Source organism: Zootoca vivipara, chromosome 9, assembly GCF_965207765.1.
Source record: "Zootoca vivipara chromosome 9, rZooViv2.hap1.1, whole genome shotgun sequence".
Classification (NCBI taxonomy): Eukaryota; Metazoa; Chordata; class Lepidosauria; order Squamata; family Lacertidae; genus Zootoca; species Zootoca vivipara.
In genome coordinates, this window is record NC_142592.1 from 45,707,775 (window position 1) to 45,734,720 (window position 26,946).

The 26,946-nt window shown below is 43.8% G+C and overlaps 1 protein-coding gene across 2 annotated transcripts; it reads right to left on the minus strand.

Annotated features, from left to right (window-relative positions):
* Nucleotides 1-2,257: 2,257 nt before the first annotated feature.
* Nucleotides 2,258-12,750, minus strand: RASD2 (RASD family member 2). 2 transcript variants are annotated; one of them, XM_088652120.1, is made up of 4 exons: nucleotides 12,030-12,750; nucleotides 11,906-11,975; nucleotides 6,933-7,212; nucleotides 2,258-5,924 (listed from the first exon to the last, which is right to left on the minus strand). In XM_088652120.1, the coding sequence occupies exons 3-4, from the start codon at nucleotides 7,201-7,203 to the stop codon at nucleotides 5,395-5,397; spliced, it is 801 nt and encodes a 266-aa protein (XP_088508246.1). In that variant the 5' UTR covers nucleotides 7,204-7,212; nucleotides 11,906-11,975; nucleotides 12,030-12,750; the 3' UTR covers nucleotides 2,258-5,394. The 2 variants fall into 2 exon arrangements, with proteins under 2 accessions (XP_088508246.1, XP_088508247.1); XM_088652121.1 differs by having other exon boundaries at nucleotides 12,021-12,750.
* Between the last annotated feature and the right edge of the window lie 14,196 nt (nucleotides 12,751-26,946).

Consider the following 26,946-nt stretch of genomic DNA (forward strand, 5'->3'; position numbering starts at 1 on the left):
CACTGATCCAGTCATCACTGTCAACTAAGAGATGGTCTCTATGGAAACCAAGGGGAAGTATCTATCACACCTACCAGTCACCCATTTAATGGTTGTTTCAAGGACCCTTCCCAGCTCCTGGGTGTGTGTGTGTGGATCTTTCAAAACCCATCAACCTTCTAACATGAAAAATGTGTAATCATTGCTCATTTGTGTTTCAGGTAAATAAGACATTTCTCCACAGGGAAGTGCTTGTTTTGGAGATGTCACAAATCCCCCCAGCATTCCATCAGCATTATATTGTTCATGGGAAATTTTGATTCATTCTGCCCGCTAGCAAGACTATTGCCGTTTGGCATGCTATGTGGAGCGCAATTGCATAAGGATGCTAGAGACATCCATTTGATAATGTTGGTGATGAGTGTCACAACTTCCCTGCAGAATTATGTGGAGTACCCCTGGGCTCCACAACCATAGGAGAGATCCTTCTCGCCTTCCTTCTTTCCTGCGGCAGGCATCCTTCCAGAAACGGCATATAAAGACCCATACTATGTGGCGTAAACAATTGTACTGGACTGGGAGAGAGGTCGTTTACCTGTTCTGGGTGGGATTGCCCTCCCTCCGAAGGAGCAGATACGCAGTTTGAGGGTACTCTTTGGTTCATCTCTGTCACTAGCGGCCCAAGAGACCTCTGTAGGCAGAAGTGTTTTTTTACCACCTCAGATAATACACCAGCGGTAACCGTTCTTGGACCCCAACAACCTGGCCACAGTGGTCCATTCCTTGGTAACCTCGGGGCTAGATAACTGTATTGCACTTTAGGTGGGGCTGTCATTGTATCTGGCCTGCAAGCTACAACTAGTACAGAATGTAGGAGCCGGACTGCTCGTAGTGCAGAATGTCGCAGCTGACAACATGTTATTCTACTGCTGGGACATCTAGACTGGTTGCCAGTTTGCTCCTGGATCATGTTCAAAGTGCAAGTTAATTCACAAAGCCCTAAGCAAGTTGGGTCCAAAGTACCTTAAGGGAAATCTGATCACTTACAATCCACCTTGTAAGTATGCCCCTGAGGTTTGATTGGCCTTCACTGAAGGTTGAGCGCCGAATAATTGAAGCATTTCAATTATGGTGCTGGAGGAGACCCTTGAGAGTCCCATGGACTGCAAGAAGATCAAACCTATTCATTCTTAAGGAAATCAGCCCTGAGTGCTCACTGGAAGGATAGATCCTGAAGCTGAGGCTCCAATTCTTTGGCCACATCATGAGAAGAGAAGGCTCCCTGGAAAAGACCCTGATGCTGGGAAAGATGGAGGGCACAAGGAGAAGGGGATGACAGAGGACAAGATGGTTGGACAGTGTTCTCAAAGCTACCAACATGAATTTGACCAAACTGCGGGAGGCAGTGGAAGACAGGAGTGCCTGGCGTGCTGTGATCCATGGGGTCACGAAGATTCGGACATGACTAAATGACTAAACAACAACAACAACAAGAGACTGAGCCTCAGTTTGGCAGGCTCTGATCTCTGGAACTCACTGCCTGTAGAGGTTTGGCAAGAAACATCCCTCCCTTCTTTCACATTTTTTTTTTTTTGAAAACTATATTGTTTAGATGGGTCGTTGCAATATGAATTTTCTCTTTGTAACCAATCAGTATTTATTTATGTTTAAAGTGTTCGTATGATTTTTTTGCTGATTTTATTATTATATGTTGTATACCACCTCGATATGTTTTTTTTTAAAATGAAAGTGTGGAATAGAAATACATAAATAAAATAAATGCACCGTCCATTCTTTCCATAGTGCTTTTTTTTGGAGATTTTGCTCTCTGAATAAACTTCTGTTTCTTGTAGTGTGCTTCTAGCAGTGAGGAGAGTTGAGTGCATATTGTTTCAGAACTCCTGTAAGCCAATTTTCTACACTCTGTGATGCATGTGTGTAAAATGCTTAGCATTTAATATCTTCTCCACTAGAAACAGAGAAAGAAGAAATCTAGCGAAACATTATCTCCCCGCAAACCAATTTCCCAGTCGGTGCTGATAGTAGCAGGACCATGATTCCTCCTTGGCAGGAAGACTTGTGGTGTGGCATGTATCCAGACCATAGAACACCTGCTGAATAATAATAAAAAAGCTTCTCATTTTAGTCTACAACGTTTCTTCCACTTCTCCATCAGAATCTGATTTTCTGAGCCCATCAGGAGACCCATCTTGAGACATTGCCCACCTCTGCTTTCGTTTACCATTTTGGAGAACATGTACAACATCTGAGACACAGCTAATAAATAAATCAGGTTTATTTGGAAAGGAATATATGTCTATATTAACGCAAGTTTTGAGACACCTGAAAATAATAGAGAAGGTTGCCATGGCAATAGAAACCAAGCAATACTGTATTTTACATTTGCGAGGGATGGAGGGTTCAGAATCATGGAATCACAGAACTGTAGAGTTTGTTGGGACCCTGAAAGTCACCTAGTTCAAACCCCTGCAATGCATAAGATGGGTGATATTTGTCTGTTAGGGGCTTCTACCCTTAAGCCTCTGTTACCAGTCAGACGGCAGAGGGAATATTCATTCAGCATCAGCAGAACTTGCAACGTTAAACAGAGTACACGCCGCACTATTTACATATATACAGAATATGAGGTATAGTAAAACACAGGAGGTGTCAAATATTCAAGGGCTGGTACAACGTATCAATCCACGTTGTCTACAGTGTCAACACTACTAAGACTTAAGTTCCCCCTCGTTGCATTCAATCACATACACTCACTCACACAACACAATGCATACCCATGTCTGAGGTATTTTCTTCTTCTTAAAATGTCTGTTTTTAGTGCACACAGTTGCATCAGCACACTGAATGAGCAAAGGGGAAGAAAGAAGAGAGCTATGGGCAGAGGACCTCCATGTGGGGGCAAGAAAGAGAATTAAGAAGAGATGGGCCTGGTGTCCCATTTTTAAACCTGTGGCAGCTCCTTGTTCATGGTGAATGGGTAGCCAACTTCTGCAGTACGTCCGAGGTATGCAAAACCCCACGTTCTGCTCAGATAAACATGCCCATTATGAGCAGAGAGCTGTCATGGGTCTAAGCAGGGAAAGGAGCCACTGTTAAAAGGGTATGTTTGTGTCATGTCATCATGCAGTGGTTCTGAGTGAAATTTCCCTCCTCTTTACAAAGATACCCCAGGCCTCAAGAGCCACTTGGGAGCTAGATTTTAAAACAGGGCTTGAGTGACAGACAGGTCTCATTTGGACATGATTATTTTTCTCCACAGGAATCTTGCGATGAACAGAATGACAGAAGCAAAACCGTGGGTTTCATGCTGTTTTTTTCTTTTTTCTTTTTTAAAAAGAGAGAGATGTTTTGCCATCTTAAAAAAACAACCCCATTTGCACACACTCATTCAGTACTCTGGTGACCCCCCCTTCAGCGAATGTGATTTAGAAGACAGTCACATCCTAAACTAAACTTCGCACCTTATATATTTTTGTGATTAGGTGAACGAGATCCTGTTATGCTAACATTTTCCAGACATTTGAACACCAGGAACACTGGGGCCAGTTGCAGGTCAGTCCTAATCATGCTGACCCTGGAAGTAATAATCATTTTACTTCTCTGATTTGCACTTCTCCAAATTTTATGCTGTAGTTCTTTAGCCAGATAAAATGAAAATGTATATATTAGGGGACAACATGAGCAAAATCACATACAGTGGAACCTCGGTTTATGAACACCTCAGTTTACGAATATTCGGTTTACGAACACCGCGGACCCATCTGGAACGGATTAATTCACTTTCCATTACTTTCAATGGGAAAGTTCGCTTCAGTTTATGAACGCTTCAGTTTATGAACAGACTTCCAGAACCAATTACACCCATGCTTCGGGTTAAGTACGCTTCAGGTTGAGTACTCCGCGGACCCGTCTGGAACAGATTAATCCACTTTCCATTACTTTCAATGGGAAAGTTCGCTTCAGTTTATGAACGCTTCAGTTTATGAACAGACTTCCGGAACCAATTATGTTCATAAACCGAGTTACCACTGTACGTTTGTGAAAATAACTGACAAATACATGTTAAATTTGGGGAAGTGCCTGCAAAAATGTATGTAGTGGGCATAAAACTATAATTTAGGCAAAATACACAGTAAAATGAGGGTGAATTTTCATGAGGCCTATTTTTTTTAAAAAAATGTTTGCAAACTGATGAGAAAATGCGGAGAACTGAACTTAAGATTCGAAAAATGAGAAGCAGAGAGAAAATGAAATGGTCAGGCTCATCCATTGCTACCTGGAAGTCAGATTGAACTCAATGGTGCTTACTTCTGAGTAGGCATGCATCAACCTTGTTAGTGTAAAAAAAAAAGCTGGCGTTGGCCACTGGATAGATCACACCCACGGTGGTTGTATACAGTGGAGTATAGAACAGAAACATTATAAGATCATTGGAATGGGAGGCAGATGGGATTTGTAAATAGGAAATAGTAAAGTGTCCCAAGTATATATAAATATATAAATGGTTCTTTCGAAGAACAGAAAATTAAATGAAGCCAAATCACATGAAGCTGTCAGATGTGCTGTTTTTTTTTTTTTTACAGTACAACAATTTAAGTTACTGTACACATTATGTAACTGGGAAACAGTTGACATTTCCAGATCATACTTGCTGATTAGCTCACATTTCAGTTAAAACAGACAATCTGCCATCTGGCTGTTGCTTGAGAAACAAAAACAAAGTTAAAGCTCTAATACAAAAGCGACATTTGCATTGACACTATGAAGAATTGCCACTGCCACAAAAAAGTGCATTTCTCCCCACAACTTCCAAATGTTCAAACATTCTTCTGACCTGACAAATCCAGAGATCCATGCCTGCCTTTTATATATATACAGTTGTCTTGGTAGTCACCACAGAACCAAGACAGGCATTGAATCGTGGGTCTCATTTCTGAAGAAGCCTGGAGGAAAAAGATGGCACATGTTCATCTCCTCAGCAAAGGCTGCCTACTGCTTGATGAGAACTCAGCACTCCTACGTGGGGCAGGCCAGACCCATCCTGCACTAACTCCTTGTATAACGCTGAGCTCCAGCCTTCTTCACACACCCCGTTTATCCAAAGAAGAGAACACCAAATAGAAAAGTAGTTTTTAAAAAGAAGAAGGAACAAGTCACAGGTGCGGGGCACGGCAGTCACCTGCCAGGCAGCTTCAAGTATTTACAATATTTCCCTTTAAGTTACTTCTTTACACAAATGGTGCGGTACTTTTGACAAAGTGGTTTCGAGCACTGCTCTCATGAGTGCGAGCTGCCGTAATCACCTGTAGCTCCCAAGTCCATTAGGAACTTGCTCCCGTCAGCCATTTTCTTTAAGGCACTGCACATTTAGACTCCATCTCGGCAGAGCTTTCCTCACTGGATAGTACATTTCTCTCTTTCTCTCGGTTGCCCTTCTCTGAGGACTTTGGATTTGATGTATTTCAGGTCGCTGTTGACACTGGGTCGGCGAGCAAAGGGGGAGATCATGCCATAGGCACCTGTCTCTTTGACCCTGTGCATCCTGAAGGATTTTTGGTGGAAGGTGTCCCCATACTGGACAGAGATCTTCCTGTGAAGGGCGGGACTCATCTCGTGGGGCAGCTTGGCCATGCTGAAAAGAACGTAGAACATCTCGTTGACGTTGGTGTTCTTCTTGGCCGAGACTTCAAAGTAAGCACAGTTCTCATCGCTAGAGACCAGCTTCTCTGCTTCCTCAGAGCGAACTTTGCGGTAGAGTTCACCATGATCGTTTTTGTTGCCACAGATCACCATGGGTAGGTCACCTGTTTCCTTGGTCTTATTCTTCAGGCAGGATTTGACTTCAAGGATCTGCTGCTGGAGCCTCTTGACCTCATCAAAGGACTCTCTGCTATCCAAACTGAACACTAAGATGAAAACGTCTCCTGCAATGTTTTAAGAGGGGGAAACAAATTAAGCCAATCCGTTACAACCTCTCTTAGAAAAGATAATGTAAAAGTCGTATACAGCAAGGGATTTGTTTATCCAAGCTATATTAAGAAGATCCTGTAGGATCACACGAGTAGCCCATCTAGCCCAACATACTGCTCCCACAGTGGCCAACCAGATCACTATGAGAAGCGGGACCTGGGTGCGAGATCACTTTCCCTTCCTGATGTTTCCACCAACTGGTATTCAGAAGCATACTGCCTCACTCTGTGATATAACCAAACATTATATGGTATAAACCAGGCATCCCCAAACTTCGGCCCTCCAGATGTTTTGGACTACAATTCCCATCTTCCCCAACCATTGGTCCGGTTAGCAAGGGATCATGGGAGTTGTAGGCCAAAACATCTGGAGGGCCGAAGTTTGGGGATGCCTGGTATAAACAAAACATTCGGAGAACATCTGGTGGATAAAAGGAATGCTATTTACAGAGCTTTCATTGTAAAGAATGCAATGAATTAAGATGGCATGGATTTTTAGCAAAATAATGTTTTATAACAACATGTTGACAAGTTTATCAAACTTTTGTGTGTGTGCCAAAATCCTCCTCCTGTTCCCCCCCCCTTTACTGGGATCACATGGCTGTGGTGAGATCTTACCAGAACCCAGAAGCCTCCATAGCTATATCTCATTGCTTCTCTGGCTGTGGGGGTAGGGCAGCGAGGAGCACACCTGCAAAGGTGCACCTTGGATTCTGCTGCCTGAGGCAGCTGCCTCAGTTTGCCTCATGGATGGGCTGATCCTAGCATGATTTCATTATCTGGATAACTAGTTTTTCTGACAGTTTTGACCTGATCAGACCCATTTCAGTTCTCAGTGGAATACAAAGGTGGGCCGAGAGAGTTATTATATCTCACCCTGCCTCTCCTTCCCCCAACTGATGTGCATTGACTAGGAGGAGCCCCTGGTAACCCCCTTCTCTCACACACAATCACACGTCTAACCTGTGAGTATGGAAAGTCTCCTCATGGCAGGGAACGGATGGTTCCCAGATGTGTCCAAGATGTCTAGCTGATACATATCACCCCGGATGTTGTAGACTTTGCGATGGAAATCCTCAATGGTGGGTGTGTACTGATCCTCAAAGCGGCCATTAAGAAACCGCGAGACGATGGAGCTCTTGCCCACCCTGGAGGCTCCAAGGACAACCATGCGGTAGGAGTTTTTTGCTGGCACGTTCAAGGTGCAGTTCCCACTGGACATAGTCTTCATCATTGCTTAGATCTGCACAGATACAAAAAAAGATAAGGATTTATTGTCAACATGAAAAAATCAACACCAGGAACACCAGCCTGGTGCCTTTACCAGGAACTACAAATCCCATCATCGCTGTCTATTAGCCATGCTAATGGGAGTTGTAGTCTGGGTTGGGAAAGACTGGGCTACAGCAAACTAGGAAATGGCTACAGCAATATCACAAGCCAGCAAAATAAGAGAAGAGTAGGTTGCTTACACCCAGGGAAGCTGTTTTGTTGTGAAAGAATGGGTTTTCTAAGCAGCAAAAAGGAAGCTGAACAGGGAAAACACAGAATCATAGAGTTGAAAGGGATCATCTAGTCTCACCCCCTGCAATGCAGGAATCCGCATTTTGCCCAATGTGGGACTTGAACTCACAACCCTGAGATTAAGAGTCTCATGCTCTACTGACTGAGCTATCCCAGCTGATGAGTAAGTAGGTGTGTTTTGTTCATGGTGCCATTTAAATGCCCTATAAAAACTGAATGAGCGAACTGTGATTATTCCACAGCAATTGCATGTGTGGAATTGGCCATTGTCTTTTCTCTTGCAATTCATGAACAGAGGGTCCCAGAGGAGAAAACAAATGAGAGAATGGTTACATAATCAGAGCGTAAGCATGTCAGTCACTGAAAACTACAGGGACCCTTGAGACCCCAAGCACGTCTTTCATTCACCAAACCTGTTGCATTACAAAAAGGAGAATTAAAGCACAGTACCCCATAAAGCAGGAGTGGGGAACCTGGGGATTTCAACACCCATCATCCCTGGCCACTGGCCATGCTGGTTGGGTCTGATGGCAGTTGAAGTCCAGCAACCACTGGTCCTGTTAGCTAGGGATCATGGGAGTTGTAGGCCAAAACATCTGGAGGGCCGCAGTTTGGGGATGCCTGATATAGAGGGAGGGGGAAACTGTAAACAATGCAGCAACAAGGCAAAACTCAGAGAAAGATGTTATGAAAGACAAAGCGGGTGGGTTCTCAAGGTGCTATTTAGTTTATGTACTCTTTATGATTTCAAATGACATATAGCTATAGCTTTATCTGTTTAAGAACACCAGAGGAGCCCTCCTGGATCAGAACAAAGGCTCATTGACTTCTTCTTTCACAGTGACCATCCATATGCCCATGGAAAGCCCCAAATCAGGGTCACCCTTGCTTATTTCCCAAGCCATCTTTTAAAACGTCTCGACTAATTTTCTAATCTGTGGAAGTATCAAAAGTGAAATAGCCAAACCGTTGTCACGGCTGACAAAAGAAGCCTTGGGGCATCTCTCTTGGAAAAAATAATAATGAATCAGCATATGAGCATTGTTCTAGAACCCCGAATGAGGATGGAGCATTATTTTGTCACGTGAATAGAGAGTCACATCTGTTGCTCTGCTCACATTTGGCTCTGGCTGCACCTGCCACCAACATGCAGCTCCAGGCGGGTTGCCCATAGGCAATACAGTCTTCAAGCTGAGCAAGCTTCCCCAACCCTTCCCTAGTTCTTCTAAAGATGATCTTTCATCTTACACTAGGGTAGGGAGGGGGAAACTTGTGGGTTTTTTTTAAAAGATATTGTTGCTCCCCAGCTCCCCCCAGCTGCAGCCAGCAGAGCCAGGAATGATGGGATTTGTAATCCAACAACATCCGGATAATTTTGCACCCCTGCACTAGGGTTATAGTCCTATGCACACTTATAATGCAAACAGAAACATGTCTACTCGGAAGTAAATGCTATTGATTGCAATGGGGTTTACTTGCAGGTAAATGGGATTAGGATTGCAGCCTCTGTTGTAAAGCCCACTGAACTCAGTGGGGTCCCCCTCTGAATAAAAGTGCTTTGGATCAAGCAGTAAATAAATTCATTGCATTTCCCCACTATGAAGTTTGGTGTTCTTCATGTCAAGGTGCTTTATCCCTGTGTTTGGATGTCATGCAGAGAGAGCTTCTGTCCCACATTTAAGCCGAGGATGTTGTATGACCTAGATAGTGAAGTCTAATAAATCACAGGTCCACTTAAAAAGCATTATCTGCCATTGAATCAGCCCAGTTATAGCAATTAATTGATCAATGCTTTGTGCCCTGTTTAAAACACAGCCCCCCTCCATTTATTGTGTTGCAATGAAAACCTCTATCTCTCTCTCCTGCCCACCTAGCAGTTCGAAAGCACGTTAAAGTGCAAGTAGATAAATAGGTACCACTCCGAGCGGGAAGGTAAACGCGTTTCCGTGCGCTGCTCTGGTTCGCCAGAAGCGGCTTAGTCATGCTGGCCACATGACCTGGAAACTGTATGCTGGCTCCCTCGGCCAATAACACGAGATGAGTGCCACAACCCCAGAGTCGGTCACGACTGGACCTAATGGTCAGGGGTCCTTTTACCTCTATCTATCATCTATCTATCTATCTATCTATCTATCTATCTATCTATCTATCTATCTATCTATCTATCTATCTATCTATCATCTATCTATCGGTGCTTAATATCACAATCAGCTGATTATAGTCCATCTTGACAGATTTGGACAGCCCATTATTACACATTAATACTTGTATGTTGTATTGACAATAATATTTTTTCTTTCCCATGCAGTTTTACTTTGTAGCTCTCTTTTACATACCCCCTCCCCCAACGAACTGCTTTGTCTGCATTCCTCTGCAACCTCATCTTAAAAGAGGTGGAAAACAAAGCAAAGGCGGTTTGAATGCCTTGCCCAAGGTCAAGCAAGTGGCACTGCTACTTGGTACTCAAACTCATTCCCCACCTTCTCCATGTTCACTAAACTGTCTAATTTATTACCTTAGTAAAGGTATTTACTTTACTATTTATTATTACATATATCCCCTCGATAGCTCAGTCGGTAGAGCATGAGACTCTTTATGCCAGGGTCATGAGTTTGAGCCCCACACTGGGCAAAAGATTCCTGCATTGCAGGAGGTTGGAGCCTCAAGGGTGGGGTACAAATAAAATTTTTTATATTTATTATTATCATTACAATTCTATGATTCTCTGTATACCTCACCTCTCCTTCAAGCAGTTCAAGGGGGAATATATTCAGTTCTTTCCTCTTCATAATATCCTCACAACAACCTTGTGAGGTGGGGGACTAGCCCAAGGCAAGCTTCATGTCTGAATGAGGCTTTGAACCCTAGTCCCCCAGGCCCCAGTCTGATGCTGCAACCACTAGACCACATTGGCTCTCTTGGTATAGGCACACCTCAAAAAGTGGAGGTGCAGAGGTACAGAAGTAAACGGAGAAATTGGGTTGCATCCAGCTAATTTAAACTCTGAATAGGCTTGCGGAAATACCGTAAATGAACCTAAGTTAGCCATAGCCATTAACCTTTTTGTTGTTGTTGCTTTGAGTAGAAACTAGTACGCGATGCAACGGGTAGCTTTTCAGTAGAGCACCCAGATTTTAGTCTTATTCGTATTGCTTTATGATGCTTTTGTTGCAATCTGGTTCCATTTGCCCAGGTATTGATTCTGAAAGGGCTTCTAAGCATTCCGTCTGTTAGCTTTTTAGCTTAGTGCATGGAGGTACACTTTGATTCCTGCAGCCACATCTCTTCTAATTGCCTCTGAAACTCCAAAGCAAAGTGAAGCTGTTGCCTTTCATGCACACCCAGACTCTTTCTTCCCTTCTCCGCGTTGCTGCAGCTTTTCTGACTCACCAAAATCACCTTTATTGTCTCACAGAACACCCCTCAGGGTGTGGGTAGGTGTGCGTGTGCATGTGCACACCACCCAAACGGTACATTAAAAAAAAATGAACAAGCATGTCTTGCCCTTTTACTAGTTATGAGATATAGATAGATGATAGATAGATAGATAGGCTTTTTAATACCAGGTTCATGCTATTTAAGTCCATCAAGGGTATCATATTAGCCCATCCTTACATCCACATGTTGAGTGTTAGCACTTTCTCTCAAGGAACTACTCCAACTAGTTTCTAACAGCATATCATCATCATCTGCTTGATAAACAAATGATGGCAGTAAGGTCACTCCACAAGCCAGCCGGTGGCTTGTCTTTGCCAACTTCCCTATCCCTTTTCTGGAGCCTCTCGGCTATGTATTTCTAATGTAAAAGCATCAGTGCGTCCTAAACTGGTATCTTTCCCGCTCGCATCCCATCCCTATATTTGCTTGTGGAGCAGCTGAGTTTGAAATTCCATGTCTCGTACTGCTCAGTTCGTAAAAGTGATTTAAAAGACACTCGTCCCCTTCCCCCCAATCCTGTATATGTAAGGTAGGCACCAGGGAGAACACATAAAGATGATCCAGGTATAGAGAAATGGCATGGGGACAGACAGACAACCTGCACCAGAAACCTGCCTGGGGGGGGGGCTTTCTAACCTATTTCTTTTCTTTTCTGCACCCCCTCCGCTGGGGTCTTGGTGCTTGCCCCCAGAGCATATAAAGCAGACAAAACTGCTACACAGCATCTGCAGGGGATATACAGTAATGGCAAGCTTCAGTTCACTCACACTTTATTTACTGTCCTTTCATGCTCAAAAGACCGGGGGGGGGGGGGGGAGAAGAGAAAAGATCGCAAGAAACAATGCAGAATAGCTAGCTCTGCTCTCGGCTACAAAGTCCTTCAACCCCTTTCCCTTTTAAAAACCCATTTAGACACTGTTGCCTGGAGCTATTATTCTACACATCTAGCTACTGTACAAAGCTCCTTCATTTACCTTTTTCTCTCTTTGGAAGGGAAATACTGGCTCCTCTTGCAGTCAGCAGTGTTGGTTCAGCGGACTGAATCAGCAGCAGCAGCAGCAGCAGCAGCAGCAGCAGCAGCAACAGCAGCAGCAGCAGCAGCAGCAGCAGCAGCAGCAACTGCTGCTTGTAGTCCTTGAAGCTGATGCTTTCTGCCCAAACCTCCCGTTCTGTCACTCCTGTATTCTAGAGTGGGAAGGACAACTTCAGCGCTTCAGCAGCTGTTTCCCCACACACAGAGTCTTTGCTGAATCAGAAGACACACATGGCTCAAAGTTTGTTCTTCAAAAACCAGCAGTTGCCTTATTTTTCATCTGGGCTCTGAGGAGAGATGGGGGTTTTTTTGTGTGTGTCCTCTCTTTTTCTCTTTCTTCCCACTGCTCTCAGTTTACTCCAAAACAGAGCTGGCAGTCTCCTCCTCAAGCTTGCACAGTTGTTTGTCTTGTAACTTGAAATTCAGATAACTCATTCTGAGAAGGAGAGGGGGCTCTGGTGCGACATCTATCCTTTGGAACGGGTGAGTGCATCTCCCGGGCCTATATGTTCCTTCTTGCACAGCTTCAAGGAGGGAAAGAGAAATGAATAAAAGGCAAGAGATGATGATGATGATGGCTTGATAAATCAATAAATAGAAAATTCCCTTTAAAATCAGCCTTTGATGGTCTTTGGAAGAATAAGCGAGGGATGTTCTTTCTAAAAGCTAAGCACTCTTTTATGTTTTTCACTACGCAAGTGACTTTATGTCTGTGTGTATTTTCCCTCTCTTCCTCTCTCTATATCTCTGCCTCTCTCCTTCATTCAGCGGCTGGTAAATTTCTGGTAAGTTGCTTTTTGTAGATTTCACAGTTAACTGAATCACTGTTCCCCTGAAGTCAATGGTTGTGGTTAAAGGAAAGTTGCCAAGGGCCAGGGGGAGGGGCGGCGGACAGTTTCGTAGAAAGCACAGGAGGAAACTTTCATTCAAAACAAAATCTTTACAGATTTGGGTTTGTTATTTTCTCCTTGTTTATTCCAAAAGATAGGAGCTCTGGGTTGGAGGAGTGTAATAATGATTTTGCAATCCAAATGGGGAGACACGCTCCCCAACCCTGCAGAGTCATTGAGCAAACCAGCACCTGAGCAAGAGACTGTTTTTTGTTTTTTTAATACCCTAAAAATGCATAAACCTTTCAAAATGGCATATATCTTTCTTCCAGTCTTTTTTGCTAGAAGGAAGCTGCTCAACCTAATAAGGACATTCTGCGTTGCTGTAGATATCTGTGATTGCTCTTTTGAGGCAGATAATCTCCTCCTGCAATATTTAGCTGCAGTTAGGTATTCATCACATTGCTGGCTGATTAACTCTGACCCAAGAGCTGGATTAGATTGAGGGTGGCAAATGGTGTGGGACTTTGTTCCCAGTCTCGGCTTTCTTGCGACAAATCCACGCAACTCATTATTATCAAAGGATGGACCTTGATCTCATGGTGCAAGAAGTGCCTGTCTCTGAGATAACTGAATGTCTCTGGAAACCTTCAAAGGCATTTGCTCACTAATCTGACTTTGTTTGGCTCCCTCTTTAGCCATTTCCCTTAGTACCATGGTTGGTCACTCACCTTAAGTAAAGACAGGTGTGTTATGCGTCCCATGTTATCATATCTGGGAAGGGGAGACATGTTCTGTCTTGGACTGGACTGGGATGCTCTTACCTTGAAGAAAGAGGTCCACAGCTTGGGTCCAACACTGGCACTGGAGGCTCAGATGGCCCTGGTGTCTAGGAGTGCCAGCTTTGTGCTATGACTCTTTTTTGGACAGATATGGTTTGTCTGCTGTACTCCACACTCTGGTAACTTCCAGATTGAAGCACTGTATTGGCCTGAATATAAGCCGCACTTTCTTTCTTTTTTCCAAATTCAGACCCTGAAAAACTAAAGTGTGACTTGCATTCGAGACCTTATGCCACCAGCAAAGCGGCGCAGCTCCCCCTCCCCAGAGAGCAGCCCGGGAGTGTGGGGCAACAGCGCGCAGCATGCACGCCACTCCCAAGCCTCCCCCGGAAAGAAGGGGGAAGGGGGAAAGGCTGCCTGCAAAGTGGAGCGTCTCCCCCCCCCTGGAAGCAGCCCGGGTATTGTCTTTTTTCTTTTGCCCCCATAAATTTTAAAGGTGCGGCTTATTTGCGGGTGTGGCTTATATTCAGGCCAATATGGTATTGCAATGTGCTCTACTCACTTGGTCCAAAATGCAGTGGCCAGGGGTCTATTTAGATCTCACATAAGCCCTGTTTGTTTGTTTGTAACATTTACACACACACACACACACACACACACACACACACACACACAGGCATCAAAAAGGAGGGGGGGAGGACAACAAATGTTCCCTCTCCCAGAAATACAGAATCTTGAAATAGTTTCACTGATTAATTAGGTCATTTCACTTACTGAACAGAAGTGTCATTCCATGGATTACCATGTGCAATTGTAGCCATGTTTGTTTGATGTTGCATAAGAGATAAAATGACATCAGGTTGAATAAAAAGTGTCTGATTTCTTGCTTGTTCTTTTTTCATGAATGTGGGTAGTTAGTTCATCCATTAATATTAAGTCCTAGAGTTGTGAAACCAAACCTAAAAGAAATCTGCATTTAAAGTCCTCCAGAGCCTGATAAGCCTTGCCACAGTCATTAAGTGCATAATAAGGTTATTGTGAGGAAGATCCTGGACAGCTGTCATATGGTATGACAAAAGGGAATTTTTAAGGATCTAGAGAGGAATATTATTCTTTTGTATAGTCCCCTGTTCCAAAAAAAGCTGCACTGCTGGTTTGTTTCCAGGCACAATTCAAGGCCTCCTCCTTTCCTGCAGACACCCTTAGATATTAAGATTGGCAGAGAGGACCCTCATTGCCCTCAGAAATTTGGGGTGGCAGTAGCCCGGGAGATGCCATTTTCTGTGGCAGCCCCTAAGTTAGAATCATAGAATTATAGAGTTGGAAGGGACCCCAAGGGTCATCTAGTTCAACTCCCTGCAATGCAGGAATCTCAACTAAAGCATCCATGACATAAGGCCACCCAATCTCTGCTTTAAAATCTCCAAGGAAGGAGAGTCCACCACCTCCTGAGGGAGTCCATTCCACTGTCAAACAGCTCTTACTGCCAGAAAGTTATTCCTGATGCTTAGTCAGAATCTCATTTCTTGTAACTTGAATCCATTGGTTTGGGTCCTACACTCCAGAACAGGAGTAAACAAGCTTGCTCCATCTTCCATGTGACAGCCCTTAGGTATTTGAAGATGGCTGTCATATCTCCTCTCAGACTCCTCTTATCCAGGCTAAACATACCCAACTCCCTCAACCTTTCCTCATCAGGCTTAGATTCTACATCCTTTATCACACACATTCCAGCTTGTCAGGTTAAGGAACTCCTTCCCCATAGAGATGTGTCTGACACCTCTATCTTCACCATAACAGTTTTCGGTGAATCCTGAAGACACATCTGGGGAGCCAGTGTGGTGTAGTGGTTAAGAGCGGTAGACTCGTAATCTGGGGAACCAGGTTCGCGTCTCCGCTCCTCCACATGCAGCTGCTGGGTGACCTTGGGCTAGTCACACTTCTCTGAAGTCTCTCAGCCCCACCCACCTCACAGGGTGGCTGTTGTGGGGGAGGAAGGGAAAGGAGATTGTTAGCCGCTTTGAGACTCCTTCGGGTAGTGATAAAGCGGGATATCAAATCCAAACTACTACTCTTCTTCTTCTTCTTCTTCTTCTTCTTCTTCTTCTTCTTCTTCTTCTTCTTCTTCTTCGTCTTCTTCGTCTTCTTCGTCTTCTTCGTCTTCTTCTTCTTCTTCTTCTTCTTCTCCCTGGTTTTTGATATGTGACATGTAAATTTTCAGGACCCACCTTATTTTTTGTGGCTGTAAGTTGTTTTAAATTGTTTTCAACATTCTGTTTTAATTGACCTTAGCATGATGGGCGGGTAAAAAACAAACAAATTAAGAGCCCTGCTGAATCTGGCCAAAGACCTATCTAGGTTAGCATTTTGTTTTCATGGTGGACAAGCACCTGCCTATTGGGAACCCACATGCAGGATATAAACCAGGGGTCAGCAAGGTTTACCTCGCCTGGGCCGGTTCACTCCAGCGTGATTTCTGGCATCTGTGCAGATGCAATTTCCAGCTGCTGCGCATGTGCAGACGCGATTTCTGGTGCCATGGAAGCGATTCCCTGTGTCATGCTGCACCAGTTTAGCGCAGCGCGTGGAGACTTGCCAAGCAGGCAGCTTGGTTCGGGGGCAGCTCGTGGGCCAGCTAAACAACCCCCATGGGCCACTTGTGGCCCATGGGCCTTAGGTTGCCTACCCCTGATATAAACACACTAGCACTCTCACAGGGCACTTCCACACAGTGATTTACAGTACTGTGCTTTTGCACTATCCCAGGCATTAGCTTTTTTTGGGGGGGGGCATCCACAAAATGTTGCATGGATCTCATTTCCCTCCCTCCTTGTTAATTCAAATTTCCCCTTACTGCATGCCCCCTCCCAAATTAGTACTGTCAAAAGACTGGTATAGATGCAAAAATGGTTTCTAGGCTTTCCATTCGTGCACAAGGCCCAGGGCTATCAAAAGGCACGAGGGACAGCAGATTCCTGCCAGTTTCACACCCTTCGTGAGTGATTTGGCAAGCTTGTGATGAAACATCAAAGGTCATTGGAGCATCTTAGTCCGGTGGATGCTGCTGGTGAAAATAAAGATGACAAGGCATGATGATGAAAGCCTACCTGAATGGGCTACAATCCCTCTCTTTTTCTAACATTGGAGTCACACAGCTATGTGTGGAAGGAGACAGGACTAAATAAGAGAAGGGAGTGACAAAATACCTTCCTACATTCTGGAAAGTGGCCAAGTTCAAAAGGCTGCTAAGAACTTCTCAAAGAAAAAATAGGCATTTCTATTGCCACACTTGCAGAAGGTCCTTTTGTTTACTACTAGACAAAAAAATATTGCTCAACGTGTGGACACTGGGAAAGTGAGACAAGTGGCAACAGAGAAAACACTCTTGAACTAGTTGCAAAACATGGTCCTAGAATCCAGTCTGAAAAAGAGGCTGTTCCTCACAGTGCAAAGTATGCACGTCATTCCACTCAAGATGAATCGTTAAGCATTCTTACCACAATGGTTCTGGAGTCAATTTCTCAAGAAGTGGAGTTCTCAGCATGCAGGCTAAGTGCTCCTGCTGTCCAGCGTCACAGTGATCTCCGATCTACTTCATCCTTGCTATCATTTTTTTCCCAATGGCTGAGTGTGGGCGACTCTGCGTTAGGATGCAGGCACAGGGACAATGAGAAGGTGTCATTGCTAAGTCCCTGAAGAAGCTGTTATCTGGCTGTTCACCCACTGTCTGGGAAGCATGCTTAATTATCCCTGTGCCTGAAAGTTGTGCCAGCAAGACTCGATGATTTGGGGCTGGCTCATGCCATCACTTTTCCAAATACCTAAGCAGGCCTCCTGATCTTTCTAGGTTACGCAGCCAAATATAATGCATGGAGTGGTGGTCACAGTCTTTGTGGCAGTGCTGGACCCTGCAGCCATAGAAATTGATACTGATCATATCTGTAGCATGGGCGTTTGTGCATACAAGGAAGGTAGAAAAGTGTATTCTGCAGCCACAGAAGTTACTAGCTTGAGTTTTGTTTTGTTTTGTTTCTTACTATCCTTCTAAGAGGCTAGTCAGCTGTGCTAGTAGGAGATGTGGGTGGCACTGTGGTCTAAACCACTGAGTCTCTTGGGCTTGCCAGTTGGAAGGTTGGCAGTTCAAATCCATGTGATGGGGTGAGCTCCCGTTGCTCTGTCCCAGCTCCTGCTAACCTAGCTGTTTGAAATCACACCAGTGCAAGCAGATAAATAGGTACCGCTGCAGCAGGAAGGTAAACGCCATTTCTGTGTGCTCTGGCACTCGTCACGGTCCTCTGTATGACCCGGAAAGCTGTCTGTGGAGAAACGCTGGCTCCCTCAGCCTGAAAGCGAGATGAGTGCCGCACCACATAGTTGCATTTGACTGGACTTAACCATCCAGGGGTCCTTTACCTTATACCTTTACCTAGTAGGCTGCGTTGCAATGCTGGCTATGGAGAAGGAGAGCACAAAAACACAACAGGCTGGCAGAGCAGGATGGAGCAATAAACTATCCCTTGTCTGGCAGCCCATTCACATGTCTGCATGGGATTTAATGCATGGAATTCCTGGTCACCAATAGGCTACCCTGGTAACCTTGATTGCTATGTTCTGCATCCATTGTCAGAGGTAGTATGCTTCTAAATTCCAGTTTCTGGAAACCACAGAAGCTGGGAGTTGCCTTCAGGTGCTGCTTGTGGGCTTCCCCTAGGCTTGGGCACAATGAGAGCAGGATACTGGACTAGATGGGCCACTGGCCCATAGCTGCCAAGTACCCCGTTTTCCCCGGGAAACCCCCATATTTTTCTTACCGTTTCCCGCAGGTGTCCCGAATTATGGAGCTCCTGCCGGTGGCCATGTTCTTCTGGTGCCGCACCGGCACCAGAAGTCACTTCTATGCACTTCCGGACATGCGTAGAAGCGACTTCCGATGCCGCTGTGCCCATTTCCAAAACGTCTGCAGCACCAGAAGTCGCTTCTTTTTTTTTTCCATAAAAAAAACTTTATTATGTTTAGTCGATACAATAAAATGAGTAATACATCTGTAATGAGTACATTGTTCTTATTCCGTTCTCTCCCAGTAACATCCCCTTGGTTCCCTCCCCCCCCCTCACCCTCCCATTGACTTCACAACCGTATCTAAACTCGTCCCACTATTCCTTTGGATATTCTGCATACCTTGTTCTTCGGTTTCGTAGTATTACATAATTTCTTACAACATTTAATCTTTCTTTGTCCCATTATTTTACTAGCTTCGTTACATTACTTCAATTGTTTATTTTGCTGATTTCATTACATTACTACGATTGTTCATAAGATTTTGTTATTATTATAGAGCCCTTTAAATGTCCGAAAGATAATTTGGAGTTTCTATCTTTTTTTGTAAATAATTTAGAAATGGTTTCCAATTGTTTTCTGATTCTTTATTTTTTTTACTACTGATTTCATCATATTTTTTCGCCAAGTTGTAATAATTGAATAATTTTTCTTGCCATTCTTCTTTGCTGGGGGCACTTGTGGTTTTCCAGTTTCTTGCAATTAATATTCTCGCAGCTGCTGTCGCATAGCTGACGCAGCATCTGTCTCTGGGCTTGATATCAAGCACCAGAAGTCGCTTCTACGCGTGTCCGGAAGTGCGTAGAAGCGACTTCCGGTGCCGCAGCGCTGCTGATCCCGGATTTTTCAATCCGGAACTTGGCACCTATGCACTGGCCTGATCCAGCAGGCTCTTCTTATGTTCTTACCATGCAAGCTGCTAAATACAGGGTTGGTACACTATGGTTGCTGGTCCTGGGTCTGCAGTACAAACTTAACATTGCAACCTTTGTTCCCCCCACCTTCTGCTCATTCAGATTGCCCGTAGGGACCCACACATCACGGCAGCAGCAGGAAATAAAGGGATGAGTCTAATAAAAGAGAAACAGCTTGTGTCAGCCACGTCTAAGCAATGACGTGCAATTTGCTCGGCCTGTTATTGTTGGCTGATTCAGCTGCCGGACTTTCTCATCTCTCACACACAAATACTTGTATCGCTAGACCAGTAAAAATATTAATAGCAATAAAATAAAATAAATAAAATAAAATGCAGATGTCTCCCTCTGGAGAACTGTAGGTCAATGATCATGGAACCGAAACATAGGATTTAAAGAGTTTCACACACTCTCCTTTGGGTGACAGGGATTGGGCAAGAGTTTGGGAGGAAAGGAAAGAATTGAGTTAAGAGAGGCTGAAAGCTTCACAGAGCATCGTTTGAAAGCCACTTAACAAAAAGCATGATAGAGGCAGATGAGGTTGGGGAGAAAGAAGGGAGAAAACAAAAAGCCTCAAACTGAGCTGGGCACGCATGAAAAATGAATGAACTACCTTCCGTAACAATGCAGCTCTCCGCAGCGCATGTGATGTTTTCTCTAGCAGGTAGTTCTATTTTGGTCTCCTTTCTGATGTGTCTTGTTATAGCCCAGGCACTTCCAGCTGCTGACAGATCAGCCCGGACAATCTAAACACATTCGTGTGCTGGGGCTCCATCTGGCTTGTAAAATGGACTGAGCAGTGAGGCAGGGGAATGGAAATCATCTTCCATATGCTGTCTTATGATCTAATTAAAAACCATGGCGCCTTCTCCATTTGTGCTCCCAAGAAAGAAGAAAGGAGATCTTTTAAAGCAGCAGCAGTAGCAACAACACTGTCCTAAATTCTTCCACACAGTGTTCTTCACAGTCCACGAGTGTTTCAAAACTGCCCCTCTGATCCTTGGTAAAATCGGTGCATCACTAGTTGAGCTGTGTATAAACTATATTTTAATTCCCCCCCTTGATCTTCTCACTGCAACCACCACCTTAGCCTGGATTCAACTATGTTCTAGATGAGAGATGAGAAGCTTTTTCCTCCATCGGGGCAAAAATGAGATGGAGGAATAATAATAATAATAACAACAACAACAATTTTTTATTTATACCCCACCCTCCCCAGTCAAAACCAGGCTCAGGGTGGCTAACACCAATAAAATTACAATAAGACATAAAAGAAAACAATTAATTAAAATACAGATTAAAATACAATATTAAAATTTAAAATGCAGCCTCATTTTAAGTACTCCATAAATCCAAACCACGAGGGAGGAAAACACAGGGGTCAGACTGAATCCAACTCAAAGGCCAGGCAGAACAGCTCTGTCTTGCAGATAAATTTATTTATTTTCTCAAGTAGTAATTTGTATTCTATATTTTGTATTTGTATTTGTATTTGTTAAAAATGTTTTGTAAATTTTGTGAAAGAATTCAAATAAAGTTTAAATTTTAAAAAGAAGAGATGGAGTAGGAGACAGATTTCATTCATCTCTTTCATACGTTTTTATTTTAAAAATAGACCCCAACCCCAGGTTTGCAGGCAAACAAGTGATCACGCGCTTAAAAATATGCACATGACTAGCCTGGCTCTCTGAAGCAAACTCCATTGTCCTAAGTCCTAACAAGTGTCTATAGTAATGCTGAAACCTGTATGCTGGACACTTAGAATTCTTTATAATTTCAGCGGATGTGGGATTGAGTTTACTTCCTTGCTATGGAAGGACAAAGGATGGGTTGGTGGTTTATGTGTCCTTACCCCCCCACACCCCATCAATCTTTTTCTCCCTTGGTCTTTAACTGCAGAATGGGAAAGGAAGCTGTATACCAAGTGCCCAAGATTGCTGCTCTTGCTGATTTTGTTTTTAAGCGAATTTCTTTCTTTTACCTTAAACACACACACACACACACACACACACAAAAAAAAAAACCCACTTTCCATACTGCTGTCTTTAAAAGTAGCTAAAAAGAATTCACTTTTTATTTTTTGTAAAAACAACAACAACAACAACAAAATATTGTCTGACAAATGGAAGGCAGACTCCCTACCTTCCCACATTTAGAATCATAGAATCATAGAGTTGGAAGAGACCACAAGGGCCATCCAGTCCAACCCCCTGCCAAGCAGGAAACACCATCAAAGCATTCTTGACATATGGCTGTCAAGCCTCTGCTTAAAGACCTCCAAAGAAGGAGACTCCACCACACTCCTTGGCAGCAAATTCCACTGCCGAACAGCTCTTACTGTCAGGAAGTTCTTCCTAATGTTTAGGTGGAATCTTCTTTCTTGAAGTTTGAATCCATTGCTCTGTGTCCGCTTCTCTGGAGCAGCAGAAAACAATCTTTCTCCCTCCTCTATATGACATCCTTTCATATATTTGAACATGGCTATCATATCACCCCTTAACCTTCTTTTCTCCAGGCTAAACATACCCAGCTCCCTAAGCTGTTCCTCATAAGGCATCGTTTCCAGGCCATTGACCATTTTGGTTGCGCTCTTCTGGACACGTTCCAGCTTGTCAGTATCCTTCTTGAACTGTGGTGCCCAGAACTGGACACAGTACTCCAGGTGAGGTCTGAGCAGAGCAGAATACAGTGGTACTATTACTTCCCTAGATCTAGATGCTATACTCCTATTGATGCAGCCCAGAATTGCATTGGCTTTTTTAGCTGCTGCATCACACTGCTGACTCATGTCAAGTCTGTGGTCTACCAAGACTCCTAGGTCCTTTTTACATGTACTGCTCTCAAGCCAGGTGTCACCCATCCTGTATTTGTGCCTTTCATTTTTTTTGCCCAAGTGTAGTACCTTACATTTCTCCTTGTTAAAAATCATCTTGTTTGCTTTGGCCCAGTTGTCTAATCTGTTAAGGTCATTTTGAAGTGTGATCCTGTCCTCTGGGGTATTAGCCACCCTTCCCAATTTGGTGTCATCTGCAAACTTGCTCAGGATGCCCTCAAGCCCATCATCCAAGTCATTGATAAAGATGTTGAATAAGACTGGGCCTAAGACAGAACCCTGTGGCACCCCACTAGTCACTACTCTCCAGGATGAGGAGGAGCCATTGATGAGCACCCTTTGGGTTCGGTCAGTAAGCCAGTTACAAATCCACTGAATGGTACCATTGTCTAGCCCGCATTTTACCAGCTTCTTTACAAGAATATCATGGGGCACCTTGTCAAAGGCCTTGCAGAGGTGAAGACATTGCAGGGTTTTCATGCATTGGAGACACAGAAAATGCTACAAAATGTACACCACCAGAAAAATTACTTGTAAAATGAAAGAAAGGACACCAAGTCACAACTCTTCCCCTGCTACCTCAAAATTCAGGTAGTCACACAACAGCAAATCCCTACAACCCACCTAGAAAATTTCCCTGAAACTCTCTTTCCTTTTCAATGCACTCTCTTTTCTCATAAACTGATGGAGGGGGAAATGGGTTTAAAAAGAGGGTTGGCACAGCATTGCTCTATAGATCGCAGCCCTAATGGACCAGTCGTTCTCGTTCACCCATGCGACAATACCCATGCATTATTGTTTTGCTAATGGAGATCTGGCTTCAGGCATTTCATGGAAAACTTTTTCTAATAGATGCATGGGTGACTCAACATATCTTGGTGAGATAGGTGAGCTGTACCTGGAACTCACACAATCCTCCAGTTTATCATTTCGATGTCAGAGGCAAGATGGATGTCATGCCAAGAGCATGAAGAGCAGAGGAATAAAGGCCTCACTCTTTTCTGTTCACTGAATCGAGCGTTTACAATACAGCTGGGAATTACAGCTCAAACATTTCGTTAATAAATCTCCCAACTTTGCTTCTATTCTGTGTGACAGTGTCTTTGAGGCAATGGAGAGGAAATAGCTTGTCCCACTGGAGTGAACGAAAGCTGCGGACTGGGGGTTGGGAAGCTTATTCAGCCTGAGGGCCATATTCCCTTCTGGACAGGCTTCTGAGGGCCACGTGTCAGTGATGCGTGGAGCAACAAATGTAAAAATTACCTTTGTACAGTAAGCTAGTTTCTATACATCCTTGCACAGTCCTCTTTAACTTCTATCCAGGCAAGCAAGAACCATCATCAGAGTTTAAGGACACATTCCAGCCAGGCAAAAACACTTATGGGGGATTTGATGCAAGGACAATGAGAGGTGTGGCCTAGGAAAAGAGGTAGTGTCTGGAGAGGGTGTGTAGCTTGGGAACCTGAGCCCTTATATACCAGCTGGATCACTGAGATCATCCAGAAAAAATGCCCTCTGTGTTTCAGAAGCTCAGCTGGTTTCAACTACAGGTGAAACTCGGAAAATTAGAATATTGTCAAAAAGTGCATTTATTTCATTAATGCAACTTATTTTTATTTATTTACAAATGCTTTCTTTTGGAAATTCCACAGTAATAAAACAAATAGTTACAATAATACAAAAATAAACATCACTATTACATTTCATTAAGTACATTCCATTTATAATTTACCCGCCTGATGACAAATAATTACAATTACGACAAATAAAGGCTTGACATATCTTGCTTTGCATGTCATGCATCTATCTCATATATTGGTTTCACCTTTTAAGTTGCATTACTGAAATAAATGCACTTTTCGACGATAGTCTAATTTTCCGAGTTTTACCTGTACAAGCCAGGTATGCAGTGTCCCCATTCCTACGCTGTGGAATACTCTTCCAGCAAAGATTCCTTTGGGTTTGACAGAATTGAAATAAAGAAATAGAACTCTGCAGGTGTTCTTGGTGCTAACTTCCAGGTGTCTCCTGAATATCTTTGTGTGCCAACGGGTCTATTCAGTTGCTTACATTTTCTCAAGATGAGCCAGTCATTTTTAAAAGATCATTTTGTATTTATTTTTTTAATGGTCTCTTATATGTCATCGTAGCTGCATATATTGCTGCACACCATAAAATCCTTTTCCAGGGCAATGAGCTTTCACCACCTCCTGGTTATACCTTTTTCCCACTGCCCTCTTTCCCCTGCCATCTCACTGCCTTTGGGAACCCTGTGGTCTTCTCTGCCCTCAGTTGTGCTCACCTGCCCTTGGCCAATGTTAAATCCCATTGATCTCAGCCCGATAGTGAATGGCAAGGAGAGAGAATAACCTGGCACTGAATGAAAGACTACTCAGTGTGTCAGGGTCATTAGCTGTTGAGTTGATGCAGCCTTCCCAAACCTAGCGCCCTCTAGATGTTTTCTGACTCCAATTCCCAACAGCCCCAGCCAGTGTCCAATGGTCAAGGATGATGGGAGTTGTAGTACAAAACATCTGGAAGGCACCTGGCTGGGAAAGGTTGGGTTAATCTCTTGAAACTCATTGCCAGAGGCAGTATGCTTCTGATGTCAGTTGCTGGAAGCCACAGGAGGGGAGAACGCTGTTATATTCAGGTTCCACTTTCTGGTTTCCAACAGGCCTCTGGTTGGCCACTGTGGGAACTGAATGGTAGACTAGATGGGCATTGGCCTGAGCTAACAGGACTATTCTTATGTTCTTATGAAACTCTCCTCTGTTCTGTGGCCCACAAACACTGTAGAACTATATTTCAATAATTTCATTTACCGTATATGTCCTCAAATATATGTAACTAGAGTAACTAATTATGATACACCATCTTCCCTTGTCCTGTTTTTGTTCTGAAAACAAGGCAGCTTTGGGTTAAGGATCATTTCATTACATTGTGACACCGTATTAAATAAATTGGATTTTCACATTCATGAAAAGAAATAATTTGATGGAATAAAAGAAGAGTAGGGCACTATCATTCTTCTTGCATCCAGACTATTCTTATATTGCTTGTTCAAGTTACAGGATACTTCAGATACTCAGTAAAAACCTAACAGTAAATAGACATAATTGCACTCTCCTTAGAAGAACTTGACAACTTTGCAATCATAATTTTACATCAAATATTTCTTAGAGGAAGGACCTGGACATTACAGTAGTTTGATAATTTAGAGTGCTGCTGAAAGGATGAAGAACTAAAGAAGGTCACTTGAAGTTATTTCAATATATGTTAGGAACAAATGAAAACCTGAAGTTACTTACAATGTAGAGACATTAGTTGTAGGTTTCCTTGTAGGATAACCAGCCTCATATAACCAACATGCTTAAGTCTTATTAATGCCTGAAGGGGTTAATGTCACAGAGTAAGCTGTCCTGCCAGGCTTAGCTATGCCACTTCCCTTCACCTTAGGAGGAAATGGGTAATCAAGCCTATTGTTCCACCCAGTCTACATGAGAAGCTCAGCGTGTGAAGAGGTTTGAGCTGGTTGCTCCAGCTCAGCTTCATGGCTTCCATCAGCCACTCTTGAGTTCCTATACCAATAATTTAGAAACTTTTACTACTTTGTAACTAAGCTAAGTTTTGTTGCCTGGGTAACTTTTCTGATGTATGTATAGAAAAGCATATGAACCAGACCTTTGCAGAGTTTGTAAGTAAACTGTTTTTTAAACTTGCCCAACGTACAGGGCCGGCCCTAAGGCAAGGCTGGGTGGCGCAGGGCGCCGGGGTGTGTGTGTGTGCCGCGCTGCGGCGCCCGTGAAAGCCGCGTGCTCGGAAACGGGGGGCGCCGGAAGGATAGTTCGCCCAAGGCGCCAGGGTGCCAGCTACACTTAAGATGGCCCTGCCGACATATGGTCTTTTATTATGCTGGGGGGGGGAGGAAACTTTGGAACTCATTTGGAAGGACAGATCTTAAAGGTCTGTTATGTACTGAGCTGAATCCTAGAACAATAGGATTCAGAATCAGCAGGAGCTATCCAATCCAACTCCAGGTGGAAGTGAATCCGCAACCTGATTGGCCTGCAGGAGCAGCCAATCAGGCGGCTGGCAGAAGTGAATCTGCAACCTGATTGGCCTGTAGGAGCAGCCAATCAGGCTGCAGGCAGAAGTCAATCCACAACCTGATTGGCCCACAGGTGTAGCCCTGAAGTAGCCAATCACTCAAGGCCCATTGTGTAAATAATGTATATAAGCAGATGGTTTTGGGGAAAGAGCCATTCTTCTCTTCTTCTCCTTGATGACTATGAGCTGAAGATGAAGAGAGTAACAATTTTGAAAAAGAGGAAGGAAAAGAGAATAGGTTGAAAATGTGATGGCAGGGCACTTTCACACCTGCCCTTCAGATTCAAAATTCAAAACACACACCTCTTTGACTCTTTCAGGAGCATTGGGCTGGATCACAAATGCTCTTGACTTTTTGGGAAATGATGAAGACCCACTCCAGCAAATAACTTCAAAGAAGTGCGCTTTACTGAATTTCCAGGTGCAATGAGGGAGCTTACATAACCAACCTGAAAGGTACAGCTCTCCATCATCATCTTTCATGAAAAGCGTTTTTGCCTCCAATTTTTAAACCCAGGGAAAGAGAGATGCATTCTGCATTGTGATTTGGTTGGCTGCTAAAAGCAGCACCCAGCAGCTCAAGGCTATGATTAAAGACCAGTACCCAAAGTTAGCTGTGTGTAGGTCACGTCCCTGTGAACACTTAGGTGAAACGGAGCCTCGTTAAAGTGAAGAAG

What these genes read in the sequence shown, in the direction of transcription:
- RASD2 (XM_088652120.1), bottom strand. Translation starts at nt 7,203, where the DNA reads ATGATGAAGACTATGTCCAGTGGGAACTGCACCTTGAACGTGCCAGCA. An exon ending in GAGACTTTCCATACTCACAG is followed by an intron (nt 5,925 to 6,932) that starts GTTAGACGTGTG and finishes AAAACATTGCAG; the next exon opens with GAGACGTTTTCATCTTAGTG.